At 38.4% G+C, this 25,505-nt stretch overlaps 1 protein-coding gene and 3 long non-coding RNA genes across 23 annotated transcripts in view; 2 read left to right on the top strand and 2 right to left on the bottom strand.

The window, feature by feature from the left end:
• Window positions 1-25,505, bottom strand: part of LOC309627634 — a 1,075,643-nt gene that overhangs the window by 936,749 nt on the left and 113,389 nt on the right. The gene's annotated exons all lie outside the window — the stretch shown is intronic.
• Window positions 1-25,505, top strand: part of LOC309627625 — a 308,607-nt gene that overhangs the window by 247,466 nt on the left and 35,636 nt on the right. The window lies entirely within an intron of this gene.
• Window positions 1-25,505, top strand: part of MAD2L1 (mitotic arrest deficient 2 like 1) — a 46,810-nt gene that overhangs the window by 4,174 nt on the left and 17,131 nt on the right. For 7 of the 20 annotated variants that reach the window (XM_082389712.1, XM_082389706.1, XM_082389716.1 and 4 more), the window contains exon 5: window positions 171-18,845. In XM_082389712.1, coding sequence (XP_082245838.1) covers window positions 171-343 — 173 coding nt within the window. In that variant the 3' untranslated portion in view covers window positions 344-18,845. The remainder of the gene's footprint in view (window positions 1-170; window positions 18,846-25,505) is intronic. The other 13 variants (XM_082389705.1, XM_082389713.1, XM_082389703.1 and 10 more) reach the window with 13 other exon arrangements.
• Window positions 7,944-25,505, bottom strand: LOC309627623. The gene is made up of 2 exons (XR_014243865.1): window positions 23,511-25,505; window positions 7,944-20,488 (listed from the first exon to the last, which is right to left on the bottom strand). It is a non-coding gene; the product is annotated as an uncharacterized lncRNA (long non-coding RNA).

Raw genomic sequence — 25,505 nt, 5'->3', positions numbered from 1 at the left:
TTTCTGTACTACAGTAAATTTCCATTGAAGAAAAGCAATGAACTAGTTATTACAGACCAGGCTAAACTACATTTCTAACACTATGTATGGTTCAAAATGTGAGGGAGACAGGGCAGGTAGTTTTACTTTTGAAAAAATAATGTACCTTAATTATTTTATCCCCAATTTAGGTTCATTTGATCTCCTGATTTATACAGACAAAGATTTGGTTGTACCTGAAAAGTGGGAAGAGTCAGGACCACAGTTCATTACCAATTCTGAGGAAGTTCGTCTTCGTTCATTTACTACTACAATTCACAAAGTAAATAGCATGGTAGCCTACAAAATTCCTGTCAATGACTGAGGATAAGCTAAAGACAGTAATGTACTTGTATTCTCAAATGTGGTTTTCCTGAAACCAAATCAACTTTAGTTGATATGTTTTATTTCATTGGTTAATTTTTAGATGGGGAAAACTTAACATTATACTTTACTGAATCTGTGCATAATTGTTCCATTCCTTGGTACCTGTTTCACTTTCCATAGGGCTGATGTAAGTTATTGCACACTGTTCCAAAGGGAACTAGCAGCTTACATTAGCACTGTAATGTCAGTTCCTTTGAAGGTAGTAACGGTAGATGGAAAAACTTTTGCCATAAAGCTAAATGTCTTTCTAAATCAGACCTTTTGGTCAAGCAGCTTGACTCAGAATATAGAGAAATATTTAAATATAAAATAGAGCAAAAGAAATATGAATATTCAGAATATTTGTTTAGATCCTGAAAGTAACTAATGATAGTCCATAAGTAATGAAATATTGCTCCTATTAGGTCCTTTTGCCATTTATTTCATTTGTATAGTTTCCATATTGAAAAATTTTCCAATTATTTGATTTTAATTTATATAACTTGAACCTATGAAGCTATGGATATTCCTACTGTTCAAATTGCTGTGATACCAAACTTTTAAGAATGTCCTTTTATGTTTTATAAAATCAAGCTTTAAATGACAATGATGAAATAAAGTTAAATGTGTATGTTTTAAATTTGTCTTAAAATATTTTTATATTGGTGTGGTGTTAATACAGTTAAATAGTTATGATGCATTCAGTACAGCATATTATTTCTTGTGCCTACTATGGTTGTAGGGCCTAAGAATTCAAAGTTGAGTAAGTCTTGAGGTACTTTCAATTTAATGCACAAGCATTTATTGTACCCCCCTTCATCTCATAACAGTAGATTTAAAATAAACATTCTTTTTGGAAAATGATAAATGTCCTTTGGAATTAATTCTGGATTGTAGAGCCTTTCTATACTCTTAGCCTACTGTTAGTCTAATTTTCCATATACAGTTGACCCTTGAACAGTGCAGGGACTGGATCACTGACCCTCCAAGCAGTTGAAAATCCCAGTATAACTTACAGCCAGCCCTCCATATCTGTGGTTACTCCATACCCATGGATTCAACCAACTGCGGATCGTGTAGTACTGTACTATTTATTACAGTACTGAAGCTTGAGATCTTATGAAGGAGAGGAAAATATATGGCAAAGGACCATGAAGTAACCAAACAGGTTTACTTCATTATGTATTTGTCTTTATTATTTCACCTGGATAATCTTATCTCTGATCCAATTGTGTGCTTGTTAAGAATAAAGGGCAATGTCTTACATCCTTTCATCTCTTAGAGCTGCTGGACAAATAGGTGCCAATTTTTGATGATGGGTATCGTGAATGCTGTTGCAAAGGCCAATCTCTAAAGAGCTGTTGAAGCTATCTAACTGAGGTTCACCCACAAGTCTTCCTGAATAAGAAAGTAGGTACTCAGAAGTGGAAATAATGTTTATTTAGGGATGGTCAAGAGTCAACATGTGAATCCTTGAGCTGTTCATAATCTGTTTAACATTTGAAATATGCATTGAGAAGGAAAGCAGAAATAGAGCTTGAGTAAAAATATGGAGAGAGTTGAAAATTATGGTCCTATTTTTAGGAAATAATATGTTTGAAAGTTTTTATAGAAAGCAATGACTGCTTCAGGAAACACTGAATGCCCCTTCGTTAAACAATGGGAATAATAAAATGTGGTTCTTGCCCCAAAAAAGCTCACCAGCAGCAACATTATATATTGCTGATAACACATTTCTGTCATTTATGTTTCTGACAAATTAAGTGATCCTAATATTACTACTTTTGTGATTTATTATGGTACTTACTTCTCTCTCCTTTAAGAGTTGTTATGTCCAGAAATTAATGCTCTGGATTTGAATGTTACCCTCAATAACAGGAGCTTCTGCCATACAATCTATTGCCTGCAAGTTACTCTATAGTATCAGTTCTGCATCAGCTAGGCTCTTCTTTTTTTGAAAACAGAAAAAAATTGGCTTTGAAAAAATTTAATGGAAGAATATTAGCTATGTAAAGAATCAAAGGAAAGGCTGAAAACCAGAGAGCTAGGGCAGCCCCAGGGATTTTCAGTGACAAATTTGTGAACTCTGCATATCTTTATGTAATAAATGGACCACTGGTGTTACCCAGTGATCTATCCAGGTGACTCAGATTGCTGGTTTAAAAAAAGTGACAATGAAAAGCTTTGTTTGCATTTTAACAAGCTGAGATGTAAGACTAAGAATTCTGGGAAACTGCATTTTTAAATACTTTGATCATTTCATCTCAGCCAACATCATTAACATGGTTAAATTAGACTTCTTACACCATTTGCATGTTAACTATTTACTCTTGTGAGGATTCTGAGGAGCCAGTCATGATCTTCCTCGCCTCTTACAGATTATGTATCAATTCAGAAATATACATATTGGAGTTGAATGGGAGCCAAGCTATGAGCTTTACTGATAAAGCTAGATTGGAAAAGCTTTGGCCTAAGGTTCCAGCTGGACTTGTCCCACCCTCCTTCTATACCTTGAGGCTCACCCTGGGAGGAAGATATCTAAACCAACAGATGAAAGAATTGTGACTGACTTCATACCATGTTAAATAGAAGCTAAGATTCCAAGAGAATCTGGTGGGCCTCTAGACCTGCCTGGGCTCTGACTCAATTTTGCTTACCATAGGTAGAGGAATGAAACCATGTTCCAGTTGAGCCCATCAGGGTTTGAAATAGAGCCCCAGAAGGGACTGAACCACACCTGGTCTTCAGGATCCTTCTCTCAGTACCATCAATCAGACAGAGAAGTCAAGCCTCCATGGGAATTTTTACACAGAGGTATAACAATCTCATGTATCAATTGGCTTTTGTTGTAGAGCAAACAACCATAACATAGCAACAATAAGCATTTTTTCCTCCTTCAAGTCTGCAGGTCAGCTGGGGTGCTTGTCTTCATTCCCACCTAAGTCTACAGGTCATGTGTCGTTCTACCACTGAAAGGGCAGTGACTAGCCAGGATTCTTGAAGCTTAGTTTCAGAACTTGCACACTGACACTTTTCCACATTCCACTGGCCAAGGCAAGTCTTATGGCTAAGCCAAACTTCAGTGGGGAAGGGAAGTATACTCCTCCCAAGGAGATGGGGGAGAGGTGTGAAAATATGGTGAAAGGATCTAATAGTCCAGGGGTTGGCAAACGTTTTCTGTAAAGGGTCAGATACTAGTTTAGGCTTTGCAGCCATATGGTGTCTTGCACCTACTCAAGTGATTCCGTCGTAACTTGAAAGCAGCCTTAGACAACAGGTAAACGAATGAGCATGGCTGTGTTCCAGTAACAAAAACCAGATGGTGGGCTATATTTGACACAGGGGTTGTAGTTTGCTGACCTTGTAATAGATCTGTTTGCTGTTTTGTTCACAAATATTCAAACCCCTCCCTGGCTCAGAGCAATTGATTTTGTGATATTCAAGGCTTACATTTAAAGCAACATCATTTGTTTTCTCCATCCATGGTATCTCAAATGGGATGGCTCTATCTCTATCCCATATTCTGCGAAACACAACTGGCTATTTCTTTAAGGTACTCCTCAGGACACCCCACAGTGAATTTTGATCTGAAAACTGGGAAGGGAGGTTCTTTGGCGCATGATGTGTACAAAGAGATTCAGAATAGCATAAAGGCTACACGCCTCTATTTTTAATCACTATATAAACATGTATGCTGAATAAATGTTACTATTAGAATGCATTCAAGTTTCTTAGGTTCATTAACCTCCTATATATTTTAGCATATGAACTCCAAAATCATAAGCATAATAAAGTAGGTATCCACATAGACATTTAATTTTTCTTTACCTTCTGTTTCCATTTAATTGCTTAGTCTGTAAAATTCATCTTTATTTTCTGTGAAAGATCAGAATAGCTATGATGTTACATTGTAATGCCTGTATTTTCCACCAGGTGTCACTAATGTTGTAATACTTAAAGTGAATTTCTTCTAACTCTAAATTAGACTAATATTCTGCTTTTCTTATTGGAAGTTAACATTGGGATTTCTGTCTACAAAAATATGAAGACATCAGAGGGAAAAACACAGCATCTGTCTTTTGCTAGGCACTTTACATGAACTATTTCATTTAATTCTCATGCTTTAGTGCACAAGCAGAATCGTGGGGTCAGTGGGCATGCAAATGGCACTATGTTTTTAAAGTTTAGATGGCCTCTTTTGACCTCAGCCAAGGAAGCTCATTTGACTCCACAACAAGCACATCAAAAGCAATTCTTCACCCTTTTCTTAATGGTTCTTACCTTCTACATCCTTTTAGCAATCGAGTGTCCAGAACAAATTACTTTTCCTTTACTGGGCTTTGAGTTTCATTGGTGAGTTTGTATTTACACTTTCCTCAGACGACTCTGACCAATGAATGGAAGAAACCAAGACAGAGAGGACTTTATCCTATGCCTTATCTATATTGTTTATAGAATAAATCAAGTGTGAATTTTCAAGCATCTGTGAAACAGTTTTCCAACTAATCAGAAGAATTGTTCATTTAACTACCTCAGTTACTCCTTGGGGAATTAATTTTTGGCTTAACTTGTAAATAATATTTTCTCATTCTTTTTTTAGTGTATGAAATTATATTTCAAGTTATTTGGTTGAATGTGACCATGATAAAGGTTTGTGCTGGAACAACTATGGAATAGAACCTGTCTGCTAAACTTCACATTAGTTATATTTTCTAAAAACAGATCTTTAGCGATCTTTCCATTCTTGAATATGGCTTTGAAAGTCAGCAGTATTAACCTATGCTTATTTAAAAAAAAAAAAAAATCTAGCTGGGAAAGCTACTTAATCTCCATTAGAGTTGACAATCCTGTTCCAATCTGGCAAAAACATTGTAGCCCTAGCAACAAAACTATTAGAAAAGGCCTAGAGAGAAAAATGTCAGAGTTGACCCTCTGATTTCACAAGTCAGTTTATGTTACCACTTCACCTATTTTTGTCCTCCTACCATTTGATCTATTTTTATACTAGAGAAACATAATATAGTTTCATTTATTTGTGTAAAGTCCATTTTCATCTACATTTATCTGCATCATTTTGCTATGTAAGCTTGTTCGCACAAAGGAACTTACATCAGATCAAAATCTTTATTGTCTTGGAATTTTATCTGTGTGGAAAAGACTTCTGAGTATAAGCAGGCCAACCATACTCCATTGCCATGCAAGGGAAAGATCTCAAACGTCTTTAAAAACTAGATATGGACATATTGAGTATATGCCTAGACATGGATATGATTTCTATCTAAATGGCAGTCTCCCTAAGTGCAGAAGTTAGTGGTTTTAAAGATTGAGTCAGTGATATCCAAAATATTTCATGTCTAAAATACAGTTCTTGTATCACTGTACTCAATCATAATAGTCAATACAGCTCTTTAGAAACCAGTTCAAAGCTTCCAGATCTAAGAAAGGAAATTTATAGCCAATGATCATCTACCATGTGCCAAGTACCAGTTAGGTGCTTTACACCTTTTCAGCCTGGTTCCTTCTAGGTGCATAGAGGCTGGGGCTGGTGGGGAAGTAGGAGACTTGGGCTACAGCTTGTGGTCTTGGAAACTGGTGATGGGACATGGGGAGAGCCATGAAGCAAAGAAAATGATGAAGTCTGAGTCCCAAATGACAAGTCCTCTGGAATAAGGAATAGCTCCAAAACCTCAATTCAGGGCTGTGAGGGGAGAATAGTGTGGAAAGAGAAGGCCTGGATCCAAAATGAAGGTTTTATAACTGCTGATGCCCAGTGAGTCCCAGAGGATAACCGTGAAGGAACACTGCGTAGGGAGAAAGAATCCTTCATAGAGTACCTTAGGCTCAATTTGTGGGCAGGGAGGGGATCTGGCATCAAATTAGTACATGATATGCATTATCTCAATCCTCACAACAACCCAATGAGAGATACCATCCCCATTTTACACCTGTAAAAAGTGAGATTCGGGAAGGTTAAGTAATTTGCCCAGCTTCAAACATCCAGAATACATTCCCAGGCCTGACTCCAAAGCCTGTATTCTTACTGTATCTCATTGCCTCTCAGAGACTAGGGAACAAGGAAGGGTCCCCCTGTTCCAGTATGCAGACTCAGCCAAGGAGACTACAGTACCACCTGAATCTAACTTCAGCTGGGGAAGTGAAAACTCACAACCACAAATGTTTGAGCGTCAAGGTACATTAACTTTTTGAAAAACTCTTTTTCATAATAAGCTATCACTAAATGTTTATTAACACAGAGCCTTTTGCTGTGTAACAGGAGCATTCATTTTCTTCCATCAACATTTTCTTCTCTCATTCCTTTCACTTGTTTTTGTAACTAAATGCTGTGTTGGAATTTGGGCTTCTGCTTTATGGGCTTTCACCAGTTTGAGAAATAGACACAGAAAACAGATTGAAATGTATGTATTATCATCTATATTATGGGGTTTTCTAGTAAAGCTGAGTAGGAGCAAGAGGCTTACACCTAAAGCAGAAATAGGTTTGCTACTACTCCCCTATAAATGAACTGTGGAACAGTCAGACAACTTCGGTCTTCCTCACTCAAGCCCAACTCCAGCATGGGAGTAAGAAGTGCCGCTCCCTGAACGCCAAGGGCAGAGTTAGAAACACTGTACCTGAGCTCCGGCAAGCCTTAGAAAGAGTTCTTCTTTGTTGCTTGGGATGGTGTGAGAGAGAAGGTGGAGAGAGGGGCCCCCAATATTTCTCCAGTACCACTTTCCATCATCAGGATCATAGCAGAAACCTGAAGAGTGGAGTAACATGCATCCCTCCCAGTATTTGCCAGGTTTTTTTTTTAAATATAAATTTACTTATTTTATTTATTTATTTTTGGCTGCGTTGGGTCTTCGTTGCTGTGCACGGGCTTTCTCTAGTTGCTCCACGGCATGTGGGATCTTCCTGGACCAGGGCTCAAACCCATGTCCCCTGCATTGGCAGGTGGATTCTTAACCACTGCGCCACCAGGGAAGCCCATTTGCCAGGTTTTTAATCTTTTAGCATATTACAATGCCAGTGTGTTCCACTGGCATTATGCCAGTTGATTTTAGGTAGCAGGGTGATGGTAACAGGCATTTAAAAAAAAATTTTAGTAATTATGTATTTTAATCTGTATTCAGAAAAATATATAGCATATTTTAACATATATCATGAGCTAAAGATTTTTAAAGTACACACATTATTTTTTTAAAATGTATCAGTATTGGGACGGGTGATTTGCAAATAAAAATCACGAAGGCAGCACATATATGAAGGAAGGCTGGGAAATGATGCCATAAGCCATTGTACTTAAGCAAGTCAGAAGTAAGCCAGGGCGGGCTGTCCTCTCAGCAGGGCGGGCTGCACGCTCAGAGTGCTGCTGTGCTCTTACCATCCTACACTCCACTTCTTTCTACACTACGTTCCCCTCTGGAACTGCTGATGGGCATTTCACTTTTTGCCCACAAAAGACTCTAGCAACATGAGTCAGACAGGATTCCACGCAGCACCCTAAGCTCAAAATTCACTCCCTATTCTATTCTTATCACTAATTATGTCCTGTCACATTGTCCAAAATAGATCATCAGACTTTATGAAACGAATACAAAGACTGGATCAACAACAAAATGTCCCAAATTTGAACAATAGGAAACTCTTCTTTTTCAGCTTCCTCAAAACTAAATCCCCTTGTAAATAAAAGCCCATAGAAATTAAAGTCCAAGTGCCTTCATTCCCTATTTTATACAATTGGCTCAGTCTCAGCCAGAGGGTCTTAGTTGTCTGGATTCCTATATCTGCAGCTGTGTCCTAGGCTGTCTTTCATAGGAATATAGCTTCTTCAGCCTTTTTAAATTCAAATCTCTAGTTAGCTCTACTCTCCAAGGGGTCGGTAGCCACAAAAGAAACTGCAGCTCCACTACAGAAGTTATCACAAACAAAATTATGATCCCCAAATTAAGTGAATGGTATAATGTGGTTTGAAATTGCTATTCTCAGCCAGAGAGCATGGCAGATAACTTAGTGGTACCTGTGTTGGAGACAGTGAGGACCTGAGAACACCTGGTTTCAGTCCCATGGCAGGTCAGCCAGCTGCACCAGTGTCAAGTCCACAGCCTGGGAATCTGTGTTTACTGACCAGAAACTGCCCAACAGTTGTGCTTCTACGTGTGTAATATATTTGTGTATTTCTTTGTGTTTTTTCTTGTTTTGTTTTGTTTGGGTGATGCTTGTGGGAATCTCCCCATATATATTGCCTACTTTCTCTCAGAGAGTGACATTTGAGACATTATTGCCTTCTTAGAAAATTTAGATATTCTGGTTTCTTCATTTCCTCCTGTCTATTGTCTCATGCAAGATTGTGGTCTAGAGGAAACCTCTACTCCCAAATTCTTCCAAGTGTGTTCTCTGTAGGGGAGAAGTACACTCTTCTCTATGAAAACATGAAGAATGGGGTAGAGACCATCACCCTACTTCTTAGCGCTATGTTTTAACTTAATAATATACACTGTTTTATTTATTATGATAATAGTGATTGTCATCACTCTTCCATAAATTTTTTCCTTCTTACCTAGGCAGGTTGAGTTGGACCCAGCTAGGCAGTAGGTGACTAGAGTCAAAATTAAATTAAAAAAAAAAAAATTAAAACACCAGGATCACAGTAAAGGCCACTGAGTCAGGATTACTCTTGTACATGGTCGGTGGGAATGTAAACTGGTTCAGCCACTGTGGAAAACAGTATGGAAATTCCTCAAAAAATTAAGAATAGAACTTCTAAATGATCCAGCAATTCTACTTGTGGGTATTTATCTGAAGAAAACAAAAACACTAATTTGAAAAGATATATCCACCCCTATGTTCACTGCAGCATTATTACAACAGCCAAGATATGGAAACAACCTAAAAGTCCAAGGATGGATGAATGCATAAAGAAGATTTAATGTATATATATACACACAACAGAATACTATGTAGCCATAAAAGAAGGAAATCTTGCCATTTGCTACAACATGGATGGACCTTGAGGGTATTATGCTAAGTGAAATAAGTCAGATGAAGACAAATACCATATAATTTCCCTTTTATGTGGAATATAAAAAAACAAAACAAACAAAAGAAAAACAAACTCACAGATTGAGAGAACAGATTGGTGGTTACCAGAAGGGAAGGGATTGGAAGAAGGGTGAAGTGAGTGAAGGGGATCAACTGTATGGTGATGGATGGTAACTAGACTTAAGTGCTGGTTACTTTGTAGTGTATACAAATAGCAATTTATAATGCTGTATATCTGAAATGTGTATAAATGTTATATACCAATTTTACCTCAATTAAAAGAAAAAGAAAAAGTAACAGAAGGATACCAAAGTTTAGTAAAACTTTAAGGAGATTCTAGATGTCACAGATTAAAGTACTCAAAAGTTAGTATTCCAAAAGGTTGGGCCATTGAAAAGATAGAACACAAGCACAAACAAACAAAAAATACCTAAACCTAAACTTCAGGGCAGAAACTTTTCTGTTCTTACGCCTTCCTGTCTCAGTAGGATCTGACCATTAGTGTAAGGAGAGAGACTGCAGCTGTGAAGGAAAATGGTGCCAAGAACTGCAGCTGCAGAAATTTTTTTGGTTTTTTTTTCACTTTTTACTTTTGACATGTAAAATTAATACGTACACAAGTTAAAAAACATCAAACAGTACAGAGTGGTACTAAATGAAAAGTAAGTTCTCTACCTTACCTTGTTCTCCCACTCCCCATTTCTAATCCAGCTCCCTTGGAGTATAGTTGCTTTACAATGTTGTGTTAGTTTCTGCTGTACAGCAAAGTGAATCAGCTATACATATACATATATCCCCTCTTTTCTGGATTTCCTTCCCATTTAGGTCACCACAGAGCATTGAGTCGAGTTCCCTGTGCTATACAGTAGGTTCTCATTAGTTATCTATTTTATACATAGTATCAATAGTGTATATATGTCTATCCCAATCTCCCAGTTCATCCCACCACCCCCCTACCAGCTCCCTATTTTTAAATATTTTTTATTCTGTTGCTGGTTATTACCATACCTCTGAAACTTATGTTAATTTCTCCATTTCTCGTTCATCAACTTTAGATAGTATCTATTAAAAGATGATAAATTTAGTTCATATTTCTTTATCCACTACTAAGTTTTTCCAGTTACAGTATTTTGGTTCTTCTGGTGTTTATCTATAATTTTAAAGAATATGCTTAAACCCCATATTTTGTTACATAACTTTTAGATAGCATATCTTGATTCCTTACTAGATAAGGTGAGAAAAATCTGTGTCTGACATTACCTTCCACATCTCACTGCTGCCTTAACAGACTTCCGTTTTTTTTTACATTATCAATGTTAATATTAGATTCTCTTTTATAGTTACTATTGTCTTCCAAGTTTTGTTTATATGTTGATTCTACAAACTGAAATAGCATTTACATTATTCCAATTATTAAATTACTCCTTACTGAAAGACTGAATAGCTCTACCTACTGAGGAAAAAAAGGTAATCTATATCATCAAAATGGAAAGATGAATGTTCCAAGTGTCAAGCTCAAATGAGAGTCCTTAAACCCAATCTTCAAGAATTTCTATTATTCATTTAGCCAATGATACCTTTAATTTCCAAGAAATCTTTTTTCTTTGATTATTCTTGTTACCCAGCCACCTATTCTTTGGCGTCTTGACTCTGAAGATGTTAGGGTTTGGGGGGTTTTTTTAATCATTTTTTCTTTCAGTTCTCTCTTTTTTTTTTAAATAAATAAAGTTTATTGACATTTTAGGACAGAAGAAAGTTAAACAGGTATGTTCAATCTGTTATGATTATTTTAAAATTTTATAATGGCCTATTGCTCTTCTTAAAAAAACATGAAGACTTCCCATACTCAGGACATTCAATGGTGTTTATTTTCTTTACTTGGACACTTTCATTGCATAGCTCTTCCTTAACCTTATCCAGGCAAGGCTCTTCTGATATGTCAGCTTCTCAAAGACGTTATTAAATTAGCACTCTGTCAGTCACATTCCATCCTTACTCTCATTCATTTTCTGAGCATTTCTTGTAATGTACGACTGCTTTCAATAAGTTTCTCAGATTTGTTTGAGAGTATATATGCACTCTTAAAGAACATCTTTGTTGGATAAAGACTTCTAGATGGACATTTTTGCTTTCAGCACTTTAATGATGTTACTCAAATGTCTTCTAACTTGCATGATTTCTAATTAAATGTTGGATATATACTTATATTTGCTGCTCTGTATCTAATGTTCTTTGTTCTCCTCCAGCCTTCAGCATTTTCTCATTGTCCCTTTTTTTTTTTTTAATCAGTCATCAATTTTATACACATCAGTGTATACATGTCAATCCCAATCGCCCAATTCAGCACACCACCATCCCCACCCCGCCGCGGTTTTCCCCCCTTGGTGTCCATACGTTTGTTCTCTACATCTGTGTCTCAACTTCTGCCCTGCAAACCGGTTCATCTGTACCATTTTTCTAGGTTCCACATACATGCATTAATATACGATATTTGTTTTGTTCAGTTCTCTTAATTAACTGTTTTCTTCAGGAGTCAACTGTTACATCTGTTCCACTTGGATCTTCTCATTTTTGCTGTTGGTTTCTTCTAAATTTTCTGGTTTTGTTTTTGTTTTTTTTTCCCATACACATGCATGATTAAGAAGATTAATCAATACTGGTAGCATGATTTTCAACTGTGCTATTATAGACCTGTCCCTTGAATGAAAAGATGAATGGTAGGATCTATGTACATATAAGCTAGAACAGTCAGCCCTATGCATCCAAAAGTTCCACATCCACAAATTCAACCAACTTAAGATCCAAAATATTCCAGAAATATTCCAGAAAGTTCTGAAATGCAATACTTAAATTGGCTGTGCTCTGGCAACTATGTACCTAGCATTTACATTGTATTAGGTATTATAAGTAATCTATAGATGATGTAAAGCATACAGAAGGATGTGCATAGGTTATATGCAAATACTGTGCCATTTTATATAACGGACTCGAACATCTGTGGATTGTGGTATCCACAGGGCATCCTGGAACTGATCGCCCACAGATACTGAGGGATGACTGTATTCTTTAAGGGTACATTTAGATATTTTGTTAACCATGTATTTTTTTTTTTTGAAATTTTAAATACATTTTTAATGTATTTTTTTGAAATTCGACTTTTTAAAAAATGCATGAAAATATCATTTATTTTATTTACTTAGTTTTTTGTGTGCCAGAATTCACTCACTCACTCTCTATTATGAATACGCCTTGGACCGAGGGCCTGAAGGTTAAACATAATTTCCAGGTATGGTCAGCAGAGGGCAGCAAAGGGTAGTGGAACAAGTGCTCACTGCCCAGGCCTGGGCATCCCTCTCTTTTCCCTTTTTGAGGTAAAAATCAACTAGCAGGTAGTAGAAGGGCCAGAGTGCCAGAATCAGGAGAGAAATTACTCACAGGGACAGGGACAGTGACCCTGAATGGGGATTAGGCTGAGGAGGCAGTGGAAAGGTTTAGCCACAATTCACAGCCTGGTATCTGTCACAGAGATGTGGACAACTAGCCATCAGGAGGTGAAGCATCAATTAGAGCACTTTCACGGTTCTGACTGCTACTCCCAGCCTGTCTAAAACCCAAGGTCTGGCTCCTTAAGGTAACAGGAGTCGACTATCCACCTTGGGAACTGATACAAACTTCCTGTCTGAGAGTTGGTCCATAGCCAGCCATTTTGAGGAGGAGAGAGTGGGGTATGGGCACCAAATGCAAATGCTGACAGTTAATGTAAACACTCAGATACATTCCAATTAAATAATTTGGGAGTGAACCTAAACACGATGTGGCTTAAATATATTTTCTTCCCTCCTCCAGAGGGGAAACATTGTTTAGCTGTGGAAACACTATATGACTTTGGAATTAGACAAATGTGACTCTGTGAATTGTTAGGTATATGGCTCTCAGTTACTTAACTCTACTGAGCCTCAGTTTCTCCATCTGTAAAACTAGAAATAATGATTCTTACCTCACAAATCTGCTGCAAAGAAATGAGATGATGTACATAAACTGCGTGGCAAAGAGCTTGGCAACCTGTAGTCAGTCAACATTGGTACCTGTTCTGTCTCCCTGTCTTTATCTTGGAAGAAGATCCATGATACTACTTGCTGTCTTTGAATACAAAGTCTCGCTGTCTCCTAAAAGCATACTAACGTTAATTGAGGGATTACTGTGTTAGGTACCATAGTAAGTTTTCTGAAGTGCTACCTCACTTAATTTTCATAACCAGCCTATAAGGAATGTACTTTTATCATCATCTCCATTTGACAAATGAGGACATTGTAAACTGGTTTTCCTAGTCTTCTCATGTAGGGAGTAAAGAACGAGGAGGGATTCAAAACAGGTAATTGGATTCCAGAACTCATGCTCCTGACAATACACAATCTGTTTTCCAATACAGACATTTAATCAAAGATTTAAAAATCTAAGGGAAAAAATAGAATTAAGAAAATAGTCTTGTCTTTGCAGTGGGTTTAAATGTTGGTACTATTGGCATAGGATCACCTCTTCTATTTGATATTTAGGGCAAAAGTTCAGTGTTCAATGAAATAAATGAAAACACACTTTGTTGCAGACTTAGAGAACAGACATGTGGACACAGCGGGGGAAGGGGAGGGTGGGATGAATTGGGAGATTAGGATTGACATACATACACTACCATGTGTAAAATAGAGAGCTAGTGGGAACCTGCTGTAAAGCACAGGGAGCTCAGCTCGGTGCTCTGTGATGACCTAGATAGGTGGGATGGGGGGTGGCGGTGGGAGGGAGGTCCAGGAGGGAGGGGATATGTATATAGATATAGCTGATTCACTTCACTGTACAGCAGAAACTAATACAACATTGTAAAGTAATTATACTCCAATTTTAAAAAATGAATAATTTTTTTTTAAAAAAAGAAAACACACCTTGTCATTGTTATTCCATTTAGAGTTCTTTCATAAAATTAAAAGAACTAACAACGGTATTTGGAAGACATTCAGCTTTAGCTATTACAGTTAAAGATAACTATTACATGACTAAGGAAAGCTTCCTTGATCTTTCTGAGAAAAGGTTTTCTCTCTTTTGCTTCACTACAAGGGGAAGATGGTACAAGAACACTTCTTTCTCAATGGATGCCTAAAAAACAATCACAATCCTGGTTACATGTAAAAATCATGCAAAACGCTTTTTATAAATACAGGTTTTCTGGATCTGGTGACTCAAAACCTCTGGGAGAGTACAGCCTAAAAAGCTCCTCAAAGCAATTCTGATGCATATCAGAACTGATTACCAGTGACTAGATTCTAGAAGGGGAGACGTCTTCCTGGCCTCTAAACTCTCCAAAAGGGAGAGGCAGAGAATGGAGATAATTTTGGAATTGGGGAAGGTGCAGAGATACGTCTGCCTACATTTCTTGCCTTACATAGATTCTGCCAAATGCTTGATGAGAGGCCAAAAAGTGTTGCCCAATGAATCTCCATGGTTCTAAATACAGTCAAGCATGTCCAGACTAGCACTGTCCCGTTAAAAGTGGTGAGCAGTCTCTGCAGGCCACTGTCTATATGCCGCATCTGTGCTAGTTTGGTTTTAAGAGGAGAGGCCTTAACAAGGTCACAGAGGACCTAAAAGACCTGTGCTTCTGGCTTCCACCCACCTTTTCAGACTTATTTCACCTTCCTGTACCTTCTGTTAGTGTCTCCAATCTAGCAAACTCTTTCATGTCTCTGAAATTTCATATACTCAAATTCTACCCCTTCAGCATGAAATATGAAACATCCTCTCCCGGACTTCCCTGGTGGCGCAGTGGTTAAGAATCCACATGCCAATGCTAGGGGACATGGGTTCGATCTCTGGTCCAGGAAGATTCCACATGCTGCGGAGTGACTAAGCCCATGCACCACAACTACTGAGCCTGCGCTCTAGAGCCCACGAGCCACAACTACTGAGCCCGTGCACCTAGAGCCCGTGCTCCACAACAAGAGAAGCCGCCACAATGAGAAGCCCGCGTACCACAACAAAGAGTAGCCCCTGCTTGCTGCAACTGGAGAAAGCCCACACACAGCAACGAAGACCCAACGCAGCAAGCAGGCAAGCAATAAATAAATAAATTTATTTATTTATTTATTTTAAAAAAGAAACATCCTCTCCCAACACATATTCTTTTCTCCTCTTCTTCTCTCTCTCTTTCCCTTTCTCTCTCTCTGTCTCTCCCCCTCCTTCCCTCCATACCTCTTTCCCTCTCTCCCTTCCTCCCCTCCCCCCCCCAATTAATTCCAAATTATCTTTTAAAGCTCATTTCAAAGGAGCTTTTCAAAGAAGCCTTCCTTGCCTGCCCTCTGCACAATCAAAGTCAGGTGTCCGGTCCCTCTTGTAATTACTCATCTCACTCTAATTTTTCTTTGTAGTACCTACCAGAGTCTGGCATTAAGAGTTATTGGTGAGACTCTGTTTAATTTCTGTCTCTCCAATTTAAATCTAGGTTTTGTGAGAGAGCTGGGCCGGAGTCTCTTTTGCTCCCTGCTGCCCAGACCTAAACAAGTGCCTTTCTTTCAGTACAGGTTCAAACACTCTCTGTTGAATGAAGTAAAAGAAAGAGAGACTATTTTAGATTATTCCTTTCTTCCTTCATCCACAGCAGAAAATTATTTCATAAAATGTCTTGAATTCCTCCAATGTGCCAATGCCTGTGAGAATTAAATGATAAATCAAAAATAGACTCATTCCTTGAGATCCTTAGAGTCCAGTAGGGAATAAAAGATATGTATTCAGATAACTATTACAGGAGCCTTACAAGGGAAACCACAAACTTCACTATATGATCAAATTTCAGTCCTCCACCGTTGTCGAAGGAAAGAGACCGTCCCTGTGAGAAGAGGTTAGGGGGCCTCGCTGCTCAGAGGCTGGGAGTCAGCTGGATTTGAATCCTTTAGTTGCACTGTGGCTGCTTGGTTTCACGGCACCTAAACTATCTGTGCGTCAGCCTCCTCAACTGTACAGCGGTCAGTTCTCAAGTGGAAGGAGAAAGGTGTCTTTACATAAAATGTTCTTAGCAGATTATTGTAGGTTCCCTAACACTGAAGAAGACATACAGATGGCAAATAAGCACATGAAAAGATGTTCAGCATCATTAACTATTAGGGAAATGCAAATTAAATCCACAATGAGATGGCACTACACAGCTATCAGAATGCCTAAGATAAAAAAATGACACCACCAAATGCTTGTGTGGACTTGGAGAAACAATCATTCATACAGTGCTGGTGAGAATGTGAAATGGTGCAGCCACTCCGGAAAACAATTTGACAGTTTCTTAAAAAACAAAAGATACGACTACCATACAACCAGACATTTGCACTCCTGGGCATTTAGCCTAGAGAAATGGATACTTATGTTGACACAAAAATGTGTACACAAATGTTTGTTGCAGCTTTATTTGTAACAGCCCAACACTGAAGACAACCTGAGCCTTCCTTAACAGTTGGTGAAGCAAACTGTGACACATCATTTTCATGGACTACTACCAAGAGTAACAAAGAAATGAACTATTAATACCTGCAGCAATCCGGATGAATCTCCCACTATGCTGAGTGGAAAAGAGAGAATCCCAAAGTGTTACATACTGTATGATCCCATTGATACAACATTCTTGAAAATGGCAAAATTAAAGAAATTGAGAAAGATTAATGGTTGCCAGGGATTAAAGAGGTGGTAGAAGTGGGAGGGAAGTCTATGTGGCTGTAAACAGGTAATATAAAGGATCCCTGAGGTGATGGAAATGTGCCGTATCTTGACTGTTTCAATGTTAATATACTAGTTGTGATATTGTACTATAGTTTAGAGAGATATTACCATTGGGGGAACCTGGGTAAAAGGTTATAGACTCTCTCTGTATTAGTTCTTACAGCTACATGGGAATCTACAGTTATTTCAAAATAAAAAAATTAATTGAAAAAAAGAAAAGATGGAGACAAAGTCAGGGAAACAAGTATGGCAGTTTGTCAGTTACAGCATGGCCTCAGAATTGACATCATAATGGCCAGTGATCTTGACTACTACAGAATCCTCAGGCTTCATGGATTTGTTCACCATACTCTGCAAAGTGCTGTAGACATCCTCAAATTTCAGTGCCAAGAACTGGAGAAAAAAGGATGTTTATGTCAATCAAAGAGCACTTGGAGCTTTCTGGTGGTCATTCAAGGCTTCACCGCATCAGGTAGCCTTTTAATATACTATTTTTGACCATCAAAACAGACTGTTGGTTACAGGAGGTGTTTTGTTTTATTTTCTCTAAGACATGTGAGCTAATTTTTAACTTCAGCACTGGTTTCCTGAAAAGCTGCTGGTGTTCATAAGATTCAGTGCTGCTGAACACAGGTGAGCGGCTTTACATTCTCGGGGCAGAGAGGGTATGGGGGGAACACTTTTTTGGCTCCACAGGGGAGAATTTTCTGTAGAACTATGAAAACTTCTGCTCTATCTATCAGAGTCTTTATGTTCTGTTCAGTTTAGTTGTTTTACCTATTATGACCAGAGAGTTCTGTTAGAGCTTAGTCATAGCTCAACCAAATAATAGCTAAGCACTGCTTTGTATGTAGAAACTTTTTGATGTTTCCAGTATTATTTGCTGATCTTTGAGAATTTTCCCCAAAATCTGAATATGGATTTAGATAAGATTGGGGTCAATTTTCCAGAATCCTCCGTTATCTAAATTTTTATGTTAACATGACACCAAATTGTAGTTACGTCTTTGCAAATCTCCATATCATTTTATTTTATCTATATTAGGCCACAAATGGTCCTATTTTGGGTGATTGTTGGCTGTTTTTTGTTGCTGTTGTTGGTTTTTACCATCTTGTAATCCTCTCTACCTTTGGCCCCTCGGTTCTCCTCTTCCTAACAGTTTGTGCCCGGCTTTGCTGCTTTCCCCGTTTCCCCACCTCTAAGAGTCCACGTGCGCCAGGCTTTGTTCCTGAAACAGTTCTCTGCCCATATCAACTCCCTAAGTAACCTAATTTCTTTCAGTAACTTTCAATAACTTACTGACTCCTGAATTTGAGCTGTGAAGCCCTATTTGGGAGATTGAGGCTAATGTTTAGAGTTGTGTCCACCTTGACATTTAACATAAACTCCATCATATATTTGACCAGAGACTAGCTGTTCTGTGGTGTTTGAGGTTTTGCAGGAGAAGCCCTTCCGTTGAGGTGGACACCCACAGTGAGAATACTACATCATCTGAGGGAGCCAATCATACCCTGCTGATCCAGAGCCCCGTAGAACTCAAAAGAGGCTGGAGAAGGCAGAAGCGGCCCCTCTCCTTATTCAGTGATTTGATGCTTATGTCTAATACCAAGTGCATATACATTACCTGCTCTCCCGCTTATCCTACAGTTCCACGTTCGCTAACCCTTACTGTAAGAAAATATGACAGGCAGTGTCTCTCTTGCCTGGGGCTTACAGACAGGTGATAAAAATAAGAGGGGGAGATTACAGATTGTGATTAGTGCTTCTGATACAAAGTCGCTAGGGTACCATGTAGAAGATGGGAGCATATTACAGAGGGGTTGACCAGGACCATGTAGAAGATGGGAGCATATTACAGAGGGGTTGACCAGGACCATGTAGAAGATGGGAGCATATTACAGAGGGGTTGACCAGGACCATGTAGAAGATGGGACCATATTACAGAGGGGTTGACCAGGACCATGTAGAAGATGGGACCATATTACAGAGGGGTTGACCAGGACCATGCAGAAGATGGGAGCATATTACAGAGGGGTTGACCAGGACCATGCAGAAGATGGGAGCATATTACAGAGGGGTTGACCAGGACCATGTAGAAGATGGGAGCATATTACAGAGGGGTTGACCAGGACCATGCAGAAGATGGGAGCATATTACAGAGGGGTTGACCAGGACCATGTAGAAGATGGGAGCATATTACAGAGGGGTTGACCAGGAGGGCCTCTCAGGGTGGACCTGTGGGGGGAGAAGCAGCCACCGTTTCTAGCCAGGGCGGCCGGGCCTTCTAGGCTGAGGAAGCAGCAGGCGTAAGTGGGTGCAGCTTAGCCCCCTGGAGGGAGGAGTTCAGGGAAAGCCAGTGTGACTGGAGCCTAAGGTGGGGGGCACAATATTAGATATGATACTGGAGTCAGGGGTCCAGCCACACAGGGTCTCCACAGGCCATAGTAAGGGGCTGAAATACTATGCTGAAGGGTGTTTAACTAGGACAGTAACCATATCTGGTTTATATTTTTAGCAAAATTTTCTGACTATTGGTAGATGATGGATTTTTGGGTAAGCAAGAGTGGAAGCAGGGTGACTAGTTAGGGGAGGCAACAGTCCCGATGAATAGTAACAAGGGCTCCATTTGGGGGTTGGCAGTGGAAATGAAAGATTCAGCCAGACAGATTTGGAATGTATGTTGGAGACAGAATCAACTGGGTGCACTTTCCTCTCAACCCTGGATACAAATGCAACCAATACCATAGACTTGGTGGCTTAAACAACAGAAATGTATTTCCTTATAGTTCTGGTGGCTGGAAATCCGAGATCAGGTACCAGTATGGTGAGGTTCTAGTGAGAGCTCTCTTCCTGGCTTGCAGATGGCTGTCTTCTCACTGTATGTTCATGTGGCGTTTCCTAACTACGTGAATGTGGGGAGAGAGAAAGAAATCTCTCTCCCTCCTGAAACAAGCTCACCAATCCTACTGGATTAGAATCTTACCCTTATAACCTCATAAGCCTTAATTACATCCTAAAAGCTCTATCTCCAAATACAGTCGTATTGGCAGTGAGGGCTTCGGTGTATGAAGGTGTCAGCAGGGAGAGGGGGAGACACAGTTCTTCCACGGCAATGACTAGCAGTACTGAGTGCTGCCACCTTGTATGAGTTTTCACCACAATTTTTAGAAAACCACCTACAAGACCATTCCCATAATAACATTTAGGTATATTCATGATCATTATTAATATGAAAAATTTGTTTTTTCTTTTTCCAGAAAGAAACAACAATTAAAAAGAAATAGCCTCCTGTGATATCTCTTCTCTGTCATGCCTCATCTTTTTTTTTTTTTTTTTATGGCCTTTATTATGTTGAGGTAGGTTCCCTCTATGCCCACTTTCTGGAGAGTTTTTATCATAAATGGGTGTTGAATTTTATCGAAAGCTTTTTCTGCATCTATTGAGATGATCATATGGTTTTTATTCTTCAATTTGTTAATATGGCGTATCACATTGATTGTTTTGCGTATATTGAAGAATCCTTGCATCCCTGGGATAAATCCCACTTGATAGTGGTGTATGATCCTTTTAATGTGTTGTTGGATTCTGTTTGCTAGTATTTTGTTGAGGATTTTTGCATCTATATTCATCAGTGATATTGGTCTGTAATTTTCTTTTTTTGTAGTGTCTTTGTCTGGTTTTGGTATCAGGGTGATGGTGGCCTCATAGAATGAGTTTGGGAGTGTTCCTTCCTCTGCAATTTTTTGGAAGAGTTTGAGAAGGATAGGTGTTAGCTCTTCTCTAAATGTTTGATAGAATTCACCTGTGAAGCCATCTGGTCCTGGACTTTTGTTTGTTGGAAGATTTTTAATCACAGTTTCAATTTCATTACTTGTGATTGGTCTGTTCATATTTTCTGTTTCTTCCTGGTTCAGTCTTGGAAGGTTATACCTTTCTAAAAATTTGTCCATTTCTTCCAGGTTGTCCATTTTATTGGCATAAAGTTGCTTGTAGTAGTCTCTTAGGATGCTTTGTATTTCTGCAGTGTCTGTTGTAACTTCTCCTTTTTCATTTCTGATTTTATTGATTTGAGTCCTCTCCCTCTTTTTCTTGATGAGTCTGGCTAATGGCTTATCAATTTTGTTTATCTTCTCAAAGAAGCAACTTTTAGTTTTATTGATCTTTGCTATTGTTTGTTTCTATTTCATTTATTTCTGCTCTGATCTTTATGATTTCTTTCCTTCTGCTAACTTTGGGTTTTGTTTGTTCTTCTTTCTCTAGTTTCTTTAGGTGTAAGGTTAGATTGTTTATTTGAGATTTTTCTTGTTTCTTTAGGTAGGCTTGTATAGCTATAAACTTCCCTCTTAGAACTGCTTTTGCTGCATCCCATAGGTTTTGGGTCGTCGTGTTTTCATTGTCATTTGTCTCTAGGTATTTTTTGATTTCCTCTTTGATTTCTTCAGTGATCTCTTGGTTATTTAGTAACATATTGTTTAGCCTCCATGTGTTTGTCTTTTTTACGTTTTTTTCCCTGTAATTCATTTCTAATCTCATAGCGTTGTGGTCAGAAAAGATGCTTGATATGATTTCAATTTTCTTAAATTTACTGAGGCTTGATTTGTGACCCAAGATGTGATCTATCCTGGAGAATGTTCCGTACGCACTTGAGAAAAACGTGTAATCTGCTGTTTTTGGATGGAATGTCCTATATGTATCAATTAAATCTATCTGGTCTATTGTGTCATTTAAAGCTTCTGTTTCCTTATTTATTTTCATTTTGGATGATCTGTCCATTGGTGTAAGTGAGGTGTTAAAGTCCCCCACTATGATTGTGTTACTGTCAATTTCCTCTTTTATAGCTGTTAGCAGTTGCCTTATGTATTGAGGTGCTCCTATGTTGGGTGCATATATATTTATAATTGTTATATCTTCTTCTTGGATTGATCCCTTGATCATTATGTAGTGTCCTTCCTTGTCTCTTGTAACATTCTTTATTTTAAAGTCTATTTTATCTGATATGAGTATAGCTACTCCAGCTTTCTTTTGATTTCCATTTGCACGGAATATCTTTTTCCATCCCCTCACTTTCAGTCTGTATGTGTCCCTAGGTCTAAAGTGGGTCTCTTGTAGACAGCATATATATGGGTCTTGTTTTTGTATCCATTCAGCCAGTCTATGTCTTTTGGTTGGGGCATTTAATCCATTCACGTTTAAGGTAATTATCGATATGTATGTTCCTATGACCATTTTCTTAATTGTTTTGGGTTTGTTTTTGTAGGTCCTTTACTTCTCTTGTGTTTCCCACTTAGAGAAGTTCCTTTAGCATTTGTTGTAGAGCTGGTTTGGTGGTGCTGAATTCTCTTAGCTTTTGCTTGTCTGTAAAGCTGTTGATTTCTCCATCAAATCTAAATGAGATCCTTGCCGGGTAGAGTAATCTTGGTTGTAGGTTCTTCCCTTTCATCACTTTAAGTATATCATGCCACTCCCTTCTGGCTTGCAGAGTTTCTGCTGAGAAATCAGCTGTTAACCTTATGGGAGTTCCCTTGTATGTTATTTGTCGTTTTTACCTTGCTGCTTTCAATACTTTTTCTTTATGTTTAATTTTTGCCACTTTGATTACTATGTGTCTCGGCGTGTTTCTCCTTGGGTTTATCCTGTATGGGACTCTCTGCGCTTCCTGGACTTGGGTGGCTATTTCCTTTCCCATGTTAGGGAAGTTTTCGACTATAATCTCTTCAAATATTTTCTCTGGTCCTTTCTCTCTCTCTTCATCTTCTGGGACCCCTATAATGCGAATGTTGTTGCGTTTAATGTTGTCCCAGAGGTCTCTTAAGCTGTCTTCATTTCTTTTCATTCTGTTTTCTTTAGTCTGTTCCGCAGCAGTGAATTCCACCATTCTGTCTTCCAGATCACTTATCCGTTCTTCTGCCTCTGTTATTCTGCTATTGATTCCTTCTAGTGTAGTTTTCATTTCAGTTATTGTATTGTTCATCTCTGTTTGTTTGTTCTTTAATTCTTCTAGGTCTTTGTTAATCATTTCTTGCATCTTCTCAATCTTTGCCTCCATTCTTATTCCGAAGTCCTGGATCATCTTCACTATCATTATTCTGAATTCTTTTTCTGGAAGGTTGCCTATCTCCACTTCATTTAGTTGTTTTTCTGGGGTTTTTTCTTGTTCCTTCATCTGGTACATAGCCCTCTGCCTTTTCATCTTGTCTATCTTTCTGTAACTGTGGTTTTTGTTCCACAGGCTGCAGGACTGTAGTTTTTCTTGCTTCTGTTGTCTGCCCTCTGGTGGTTGAGGCTATCTAAGAGGCTTGATGGGAGGCTCTGGTGGTGGGTAGAGCTGACTATGCCTCATCCTTGATGGAGGATTATGTTATGCCCTGAATCAGTCTGTGCAAATTAATAATCTGAGTTTAGCACCTAGTTTTTCCACTTAGCCATAAAAAGGGGTGGGGGGGCTGAAGTTCCCTTCTACCTCAGCTCATCTTCAGACTTCAGTTGAAAACTCATCTCTAGGTTGATGCTATAGAAATCAACACAAATGGAATAAATAGTTGACTAACTGCTACCTATGTATTTGGTCAGAGTAAGTAAATTTTAGCTTGTATGTAATAATAAGCGTAAATGTTTATTTCTTGCCAAAGAAATTATATTTCTCCAGTTGTGTGGGATGTTAATATTCAGTGAAAATTATTTTGAGATTTTTGTCATTTTCTTTTGTACTACATACATTAGAAACTTCTGTTCTCAAGAATTAAACTCAGATGAAACCTTCACTATCACTTTTGATATTCATTAGAATGCTTAGTAAGTTACTTTTCAAATAAAATTATTACTTTTGTTTTTAGAACAGGATCTGCTTTATAAATATTAAGATATTAATACTAGTAGAGGCCCATGAAGAATTTACAAATGGGAAGGGACTGTACCTAGTTCACTGTCTTTAGACATCACTATCCTCTCATATTTAGTTATTGAAGAATACAGAAACAATGAAAAATGAATTTTATTTAGGTCAAAAGATGACGATTACTATTAACTTATCAGTGAGATGACAGATACTTACAGAATATACCACAACCCCTCCTCCTAAGCATCTAAGGGAACACCCCTGTGTTAGGAGAAATCTCCCTAGAATCCTATAAATTTCACAGACCATTGGGGCTTACCCCCTAGCATAAGACTGAGGTAAAGGAAAGGAGAGGGGTATCCATAGTAAAGGATACACAATAGAAATTAAAACTGCAGCCCTCCTCTCCCTTCTCCTCAAGTCAGTTTACATTCGGTTCGTTCTTTCTAACTTCTACTGAGAAAATCTCACTGAGTTGTGACTGAGTGTGAAGAAACACCGTGAGACCCTAGGAGAATCCACTGTAGTATAAAGCTTTGTTGTGATACAGTTTGAACATTTCCAAGCTAGCATCTAGCTTTGTTGGTGTAGTATCATGAGATTTATCATCTCACTCCAAAAATAAAAGAATAATCCCATCAGAAAGCCTGGTGGCTCTGCGGGACGAGATGAGGCTCAGGATAGGAAAGAGGAGGAGGGTTCTTCAGGGAGCTACAGGTCAACACCCATGGAGGCCAAGTGGTTATGAGCACAGGCTCATGAGTTAGGTTGTCTGAGTTCAAACCCTGTTTCTGTTGCTTTTGGCAACAGAAAACTCTGTGAGTTTCCTCATCTGTAAAATGGGGCTAATAAAGACTACCTGATGTAGTTTACAATTAAATGAAATAATGTTTATAAAATATTTAGAACAGTGCTTGGCATATGGTAAGTGCTCAATGTTACAGGAGAGTCGAAACCATGCTCTGGACTTTTGGATAACTCCTTGGTTTGGTTTCCAGGGAGTGGATAATCTTGGCACTGTATTTCACTAAGAAGAGAATTATTCAAATGACTTTTTCCAGGTCAGTGTATTTGGAAGTTTCCGCACAGTACCTTGGGTGTCAATACACATAGATATCTACATCAGAAAAAAAAATCTATAAAATCCAGCAGATATGTGTCTATCTTTCCCATTCGCCATATAGTTGTAGCTTGATAATGCCTTTAGAATTACTATGTAGAAAAATAATTTTATCTGATAATTGTGTTTCAAAGAAATCTTCAAATACACAGACATAGGGGAAAATGCTGAAATTAACTGACTACATAATTGCAAAGAAATAAAGCCATACTATAAAAACACAACTTAGGAAGAGAGAAGAGAGTCCAGCTCCTTCTTTTTAAAGTATCCCTCCTCCAATATGGAAAAAGCATTAAGGTGCTGATGACCAGCCCATTTGCCCTCTCAGAATTCTCAGTCTATCTCTTTCTTGCTTGAGCTGTGTGTTTTATATAT

The sequence above is a fragment of the Balaenoptera borealis genome, assembly GCF_965194805.1.
Source record: "Balaenoptera borealis genome assembly, chromosome: 4".
Classification (NCBI taxonomy): domain Eukaryota; kingdom Metazoa; phylum Chordata; class Mammalia; order Artiodactyla; family Balaenopteridae; genus Balaenoptera; species Balaenoptera borealis.
Note: the sequence above shows the minus strand (reverse complement) of the source record. Positions and strands in the feature narration are given on the sequence as shown.